General features: G+C 42.8%; 1 protein-coding gene across 1 annotated transcript; it reads left to right on the top strand.

Annotated features, from left to right (window-relative positions):
* The first annotated feature begins 3781 nt into the window (after positions 1-3781).
* Positions 3782-7254, top strand: ddit3 (DNA-damage-inducible transcript 3). Its single transcript, XM_071922669.2, has 4 exons — positions 3782-3913; positions 5407-5468; positions 5993-6201; positions 6445-7254. The coding sequence occupies exons 3-4, from the start codon at positions 6046-6048 to the stop codon at positions 7219-7221; spliced, it is 933 nt and encodes a 310-aa protein (XP_071778770.1). The 5' UTR covers positions 3782-3913; positions 5407-5468; positions 5993-6045; the 3' UTR covers positions 7222-7254.
* The last annotated feature ends 316 nt before the right edge of the window (positions 7255-7570 follow it).

Genomic DNA, 7570 nt, shown 5'->3' with positions numbered 1-7570 from the left:
ACGGAGCTGAAACTAAAAGGGAGGCAAGTAAAAGTTGATGCAGAGAAAGATCAACCGATTTCAGACAAGTCAAAAATCACCTGCGGAGAGGAGAAGGCAGGGAGCTCAGAGCCTCTGTTTCTCTCAGTTTGTCAGATTTCCTGAATGGGTCTGGACAGGTGAAGAGCCTGGACTGAAGGAGAGAGGGAGGAGAGAGGAAGAGGGTGGATACAGTTGTGGGGCAGAATGAAGCTGGGGAGCGAATGAAAAAAGGGAAGAGGGGGGTGGAGGGAGGGTAAGCAGAGGGAAGGATAAGGGGGTAAATAGGGTTTAATGGACTAACAAGATTATCTGGAAAGTCTCCTAAAGCTCCAAACACGGAAATCATGCCCAACAACAAGTGGATGTAGCATGTAGCTGGTAAATCTGGGGAGAGGTGGGATTAAGTGGCTTGACAGCTCTCCAAAAAACATACCTTGAAATAACTTCTGACTTTGTGTACATAAAGAGTGTGCCACTGCATACGAGTGCTGGATAATCCCCTTTAAATGGAGATGATAAATGGGCAACTTCTTGAGGAAATAAAACGTAAAGGAGATGATTAATGGGCATCTTCTTGAGACAACAGAGAATTGCAATATTGGCCTCGGCACAGATGGGAATTGGCAAATGAGACAAATGCAATAACGGTAGGCAATGGGGAGCAAAAGCTTAATGACAAAATAGTTTTTAAATAAAATACTGTCATAATTGTTGGCAATTACCCATTCATATTGCCGTATTGCCTTAAAATCTTATTGGTGTATCACGACCTTAGGAATTCACACTCCAGTTTAAAATTACATTTTATCCAAAATACAGAGTTTCATTGGACACTTCTTCCCCCGGCTCTCACCAATAGGCCAACGTTTCTCCCGGTCTAGTAAACTACTGTGATAGTTGTTGATGAGGCGAGGTGTGTGTCTCTCTGCCGGTTGTCAGGGACTCAGGAGAAGAGGTGAAACACAGTAAGACGATGAGAAAGGGCAAGCCAGGGGTAAAACATTTACTGTATCACCAGTACATGTTAACAGCTGTATCAGTTGGTCTCAGTTCATAGAGGGGAAGGATTCCGACAGCTGGTGTGTGTGTGTGTGTGTGTGTGTGTGTGTGAGGGGGAGTGGGGCGTGGAGCCTTGACCAAGGGCACAGGACAGAAAGAAGGAGCTTGGTCGCTGGAAATTCCCCAGACTCTTTCTGCCTGAAAAACAAAAGAAAACAACAGCCTAAATATGATTTGGTGGATAATAACTCTATACATTAATTTAAATTTTCCTCTATGTTCAAACATCAATATTGATTCTGAATGTGTGGCAATATGACAAAGAGCACATAAGAAAAAAAAACAAAAAACCTTTATCCACGCTTAAACAGGCTAAAAAGAATCAAATAAATTAAATCATGGCAAGGCAGACAATGCTTTGTGAGAGTGAATTTAGTGATTGATACTCGGCTACAGCGAGTGCAACATTACAGCAACATTATAGTGCTTGATCTCTCCAATTAGGCTACAATCATCAGTAATGAGTGACAATCATGTTTACAAAAGCTACAATATCCAGAGCTGGTTTACATAAACAGACAATTAACAGTTTGGAGCACTTGTTTACATTCTGTCAGTTCAGTTTGCTTGACACCAGCCATGCTGAACAATAACAAAAGACACAAAAAGAAAACGGTTCAAATCATCATCATGACTTATTAACACACACACACACACACACACACACACACACACACACACACACACACACACACACACACACACACACACTCAGAATAAAGAGTAAATATTGTATCTTGACTTAATTTGTAGTTGTTTTTTTTTTAGGTCTCAATTCAAAAGAGCGTCAATTAGAAAAACATCAGGAACTATCATCGGACCGTATTGGGGAAAAAAGCGGCAGCAACCTAGATCTGGGGTTGTAAACAATGTTTTATAATGAATACAACACAGACGACGGGACTGACAAAATAAACAGACGGAAGGGAGGGAGGGAGGGAGGGAGGGAGAGCCGGGGAGAGAAAGTATGCTGAACTACTCAGCAACAGCCACTCAAGTCGTGACGTGTTAATGGTGCTTCCTGCAGCGCTTTAACCCGGGTCCTAGAGACAGTATTTGAGCTTTCTATTCGCTACTTGGCGCTGTTGCTAGGGCTGTGCATGTTGAGCCGTGCACGTTGCACCATGCATTAAAAACAGTTGTGTGCTGAGTTTGGGATTAAGGCAGAAGTGTCAGAAACGGGGTTAAGAACTAACATGAGAGTACAACATGATAAAACACGTTGTTATAATATCATTGTCACATGTTTGTTTGTTTTTTCTTTACCCTCCATAACCCAGCACTATAATATTTTCATAACATTCCTATAGACGCTTCAGTGTGTCTGAGGTGCTCGAGCGACCTCATTGAACTTTGTGGTAGGCTATTTATTTATTAAATCACTATAACATTCCTGTAGGGAGTTATAGTGTGCCTATATGGTACAATAGTGAGTTTTATCGTATTTCTATCTGCTATGATAACATATACTCAATTGTGAGTTTATAGTGACCTTATCGTACATTATCGTAATTATTTGTGATATTTGTATAGTATCCTTCTAAAATTTATTCTAGCATTACAATATATATATTTTTTTTTTCGTAAGGAAATAAAACATGTTAATCGACAAAATAAAAAAGATCACACAGCTATCAGAAACAATGAAACGGAATGAAAGTTTTGCTCCCGGACTAATTAAATCCTGCTGTATTTCATCATCAACACTGAAGCTTATTCAGTTGAATTTATAAGCAGGCATCAAAAGCACCGGTCTGCTACAGTACTATAGTGGGCTGTTGATGATGGAACACACCCAGCACCCCCGCTCGCGCGAAAGACGCTCCGTCGGGTTGTTTTGATATCTCGCGGAGCGCAACAGAGCGCGCGGTATGAAATGTCTGAGAATACTTCAATACACACTGGCATGTGTTTGAAAGGGAGCCATGCGGCAAATACCTCACAAATAAAAGACACCTGACCTCCAGCGCCGCACAGCCGATATAAGTTGTATGTTCGGGGTTGAGACTGTTCTTTTAAATGAATGAACCTGTACTGTAAAGCATGTGAGGGGGGTGAGTGATTTCAGTGTCAGTACCGACAAAGTTGAGATGGACACCTGCAATCAAAAGTCAGGTGAAAATATGCTGATGGAAACGTTTTCACATTTAATAAAAATGTCCCGAGAAACGAAGCGTTATAGATGCATAATTGACTTTTTTTAAACCACAATACACCTAATTCGCAAGGAAACTGTATTGTGCTACGGAAACAAACGATTCTTCGACATAAGATATCCTTGCATATATGTATATTTTTAGATTTTTGTTAGAGCCAACACTGTTAAATAAAACATGTTCTGATTCTGCTGGTGTTATCCCCAACTAGAAATTGGTTGCCAAGCATTGCATCATTCCTTTCATGTGACTCCCATACGCCCCAAATTCGTCCTGGCCGTCTTATGACTGCATCACATCGACTGGTCGTACAAACTATACGGGATAGGAGAACAACTAGCAAAGCCAGCGAGGCCCCGCCTCAGTATTCATTTGCGTGTACCCCGTTGGATGTCGCCAAGGAGAAGATCTTACCTCGGCGTTCCCGATTGGACCGTCAGCGCGCCAGTCATCGTGGTCACGCCTAAACGCTCCGGTTCGGTTGTGAGGAACCTGCCTTGTCCACATAGTTCGGTTGGCCTTTCCCTTATATAAACACCGCCGGGAGTTTCCGAAAAATCACATTCAGCCATCAAGACTGAACAATGGTTAACATGAGCTATCACCAATCTTTACTAAAATATCTACATTCTTCGTATTCTAGACAGTCGAGAAGGCGAACGAATAAAAGAAAAAGGGTAAGTGGAGAATATTTTGTTAACACTTTCGCCACTGCGGTCGATGTCTTTTTTTTCCGGGTCCTTAATAAGAGAGTAAACGTTACTTAATTTACTCTTCAAGCCTCTGGTGGACTGCTATTGCATTAGGGAAAGAATGTGCATGTTTTTGGCAACTTTCCCAATTCCTTTTTTAGAAAACAGTTGTCCAAATCAATCACAATTTACAGAACAACTTGTCGGTTTTTTTTTAAACCTTTTGTCTGAGTGTGCTCGTCTGCCGAGTTGTCAAGCCACGACTTATTGGAAGTTTTGACAGCTGAGCGTGCCAAACGTGTTATAGAGTTTTGTGAATTTTGTCGCCACAGCCAATATTGTCAATATTCTGACATGTAATTAAACTTCAATATGAGCAAAGATTTTCTTTCCCTGTCGTCTTGACAATAAGTGAGCTGTTGACACGAGAGAACGGTTTATATTTTGACGTTTCTTTCTTCCATTTTGACACATTTGACAAATCCATTCAGAGTAAATATCTCCAATTAAAAGAAAAGTACTGTTTTGTTAGTTGTTTTTTCCCCCTCTTGTCTTTCTTTTCCTTTTTTCTGTACGCTCCCTTTTGTTTCGCCCATTCCTCCTACTGGACTTATATTTCCATGACGTAATTGTCTTGGCTTACAGTGAACATGTAACTCAGAAAAAAACCTTTCGTCATAAAATGTCAAGAAAATTTAATAATAACCTAATATTCAAGTAGTACGTCTTATTTACTAAACAAGTGGCGTTTCCATGCCTCTGATCGCACTCCACACGGGGAAGTTTTCCATCTGACAGCAAGTCAATTTTAAGATGATTTAAATATTTTTTTTTTATAACTTTGTAACTAACATCAATGACAACAACTCTAAATCATTGTAAAGATGTGGTTTGTAGTGTTTTGTATTTTATTTTGCATGTCACAGCCTATCTCTAAAAAGGAGAAAAAGAAACAAAATGAATTGGATGAAAAGCATGTTTCACACGCCTTGTTTTTAAGGATCATGGTGTTTGAACGGCTAGAACCGGTTAAGTTCAGTTATTTAGATTCGGGACAGCTATACGCAATTAATAAAAACTGTGGAACGGATTGTCAGACCTGGATGGATCAATATTGAGATATACTCGTCCCTATTTTACGACTTGTTTATCGATCCCAACGTGTTTTTGAGGACCGTAGAAAGCAGGGGGCGCAGTAGAGAACATTTCGGTCTTTGTTTACTACAAAGTGACCTGAATTGTATTGTTTTCTCCATCCCTGTTGATCACATTAGAATTATTGACAATATTTGTGGTTTATTTTTTCAAAGCTGCCCTGAGTGTCGAGCTTGAATTACCTTTTTGTTTCCAGTCTAGGCTCCTCTTGTATTTGTGCAAATCATCATTTTGATTCTGAAATCTCAGCAAATTTCATGTCACCTGCAAGAAATATTTAATAAAACATGACTAACCAAGTGAATACATTTTTTTTCTTTCAGAATTGTTGGGACAAGTTATCTCCAACAAATTGGCAGACTTGATTAAAAGAGACTTTCCAAAGGTGAATTGCTCTTCTTATCCATCATATTTGACATTCTGAATGTTGCATGTAATTGAACTCAGCCTTTTCATTTAATCAGTTTGTTGGTTTCTTCATTAACAGATTTTTGGAATGAAGTGATCTACATCTACTTTCAGCATCTTGCTTTTGTTCTTCCAATTTCTGTTATCAGCAATTTTACTGCAGTACAGTTATTTGCTCACTCAGTGTCACTGTTCTGCCATTTCACAATTGAGTGGATTATTACACAATACACTGTACTTTGACTGCTCTAGTTTGCTTTATCTTGGTGTAAATAATTATAGCTATAAAAGGCTGCGTACAGTTTTCTCAGCAGTAGTGATTTACACCATTTATCTCCACATTACTACAACTCACAACTCAACTAGTTGCAGTGCAGAGGAGATTAAAGCGAAGAAGGCGGAGTTACACTGACATGTCAATCATCTAACACGCTGCCGCTCTTCCCTTTCTCTCTCCCTCGCTCTGCCAACCCTCCGGTGTCTGGCGGCCGCCCCCCTCAGGTCCAGTGTGAACTGTGTGGCCGAGTATCTGTGCGTTGCGACTGAGTGGCGAGATGACTGCCGAGTGGCTACACCTGCCCCCGCCGTACCCCCCTGGCGTGGGGCCGCTGTGTGGTGCAGAGTTGGAGGCGTGGTATGAGGACCTGCAGGATATTCTGGGCTCCGACACGGGTGGGGCGAAGCTGGCGCGTGCCCCCCCATGCACCGAGGTCAGTAGTTGGGAGAATGACGGATGGCTACAACACCCGTGATGAGTGTTAGTCTTTTGGTCTATTGTGTTTGCCTTTTTAAAATTTTTTGATTCACGTTCAAGTTTTGTTTAGTTTGGTGAAGGAAAAATTCCATTCACATATCAAGTGATGCGTAATCAACAAGTAACATGAGATTTAACACTTTTTGACCGGTCTTGACATTTCTTTTTGTTTTTCTCTCTTTTCCGCCTGCTGTTGTAGAAGGAGCCGGAGTTTCTGGATGTTCTGGAGAGTTGTTCTCTGACGTGGCTGACGGACGGAGGCCAGACGTGGGGCGAGGGGGTCCAGAGGGTGACGGAGGAGATCCACAACTCCCAGCCTCTGCATCACACCTCCTCGTCATCCTCCTCCTCTTCCTCCTCCTGCCTGAGTCCAGCTGTGGCGGAAGAGAGGCGGGCGGAGAGCGAGAGCGGGAGAGAGGGATCTGGCTCGGGCGGAGGTGACCTGCTGCCCCCGGAGTTCTTTGAGTTGCTGAGCGAGGGAGGAGTGGGAATGGTGGATCCAAGCGGAGCAGTGATCAGTGGCGGTTATCATCATCACCACCACCATCAACATCACCAGGCTAACGTCCATCCTTCGTCTCCCTCGGCCAGCGAGGAGGAACTGCCCTGTGTCCCCGGTTCTCCGTCCTGCTCCTCCTCGGCCTCCCAGTCGCCTTCTCAGAACTGCTCTTCTCCCTCCTCGCCCGTCTCCTCTCCGTCCGTCTACCCGTCCTCCCGCCTGGGAAAGCGCAAAAGGAGCACCAGCGAGAGGGGCACCGGCGCCCTGTCCTCTTTTGCCTCCTCCGCCTCGCGCTCGTCCTCTTCCTTCTCTTCTGCGAAGAAGAGCCGGAAAGAAAGAGAACAGGAGAACGAGAGGAAGGTGCAGGAGCTGACTGAGCAGAACGAGCGTCTGAAGGCAGAGATTGAGAGGCTGGGAGAGGAGGTACAGAGGACACGTAGAGCCCTGATAGAGAGACTAGTCAACACCAGGAAATGAGAGGAAGGAAAGACAGACAGACAGAAAAAGAGATGACAGGTCCTACAGAATTGGAATAAGCAGTGGTTGGGAAAGGTGTAATATGGTGGCCATGAAATGTCTCTTAGCAAGATGGAAACCAAAGAATTTTTTTTTTTTTTATAGAAGAAACTAGATTTTCTGAAAAGACGAGAGCAAGAGATAGCAAGAGAAGGAAAGTGATGAAAGTCAAGACAAGGAAAGCCACAGAGAGAAGGGGCTGCATCGGCATTGCGGCAAATGTAGAGAGACACTGCATGTAAGGGAAATGGAAGAACAGAAAGCTGAGAGCAAATCATGCAATGCTTCTGATGAAAGTGTTTTTGTTATC

This window comes from Centroberyx gerrardi, chromosome 5, assembly GCF_048128805.1.
Source record: "Centroberyx gerrardi isolate f3 chromosome 5, fCenGer3.hap1.cur.20231027, whole genome shotgun sequence".
Taxonomy (NCBI): Eukaryota; Metazoa; Chordata; class Actinopteri; order Beryciformes; family Berycidae; genus Centroberyx; species Centroberyx gerrardi.
Note: the sequence above shows the minus strand (reverse complement) of the source record. Positions and strands in the feature narration are given on the sequence as shown.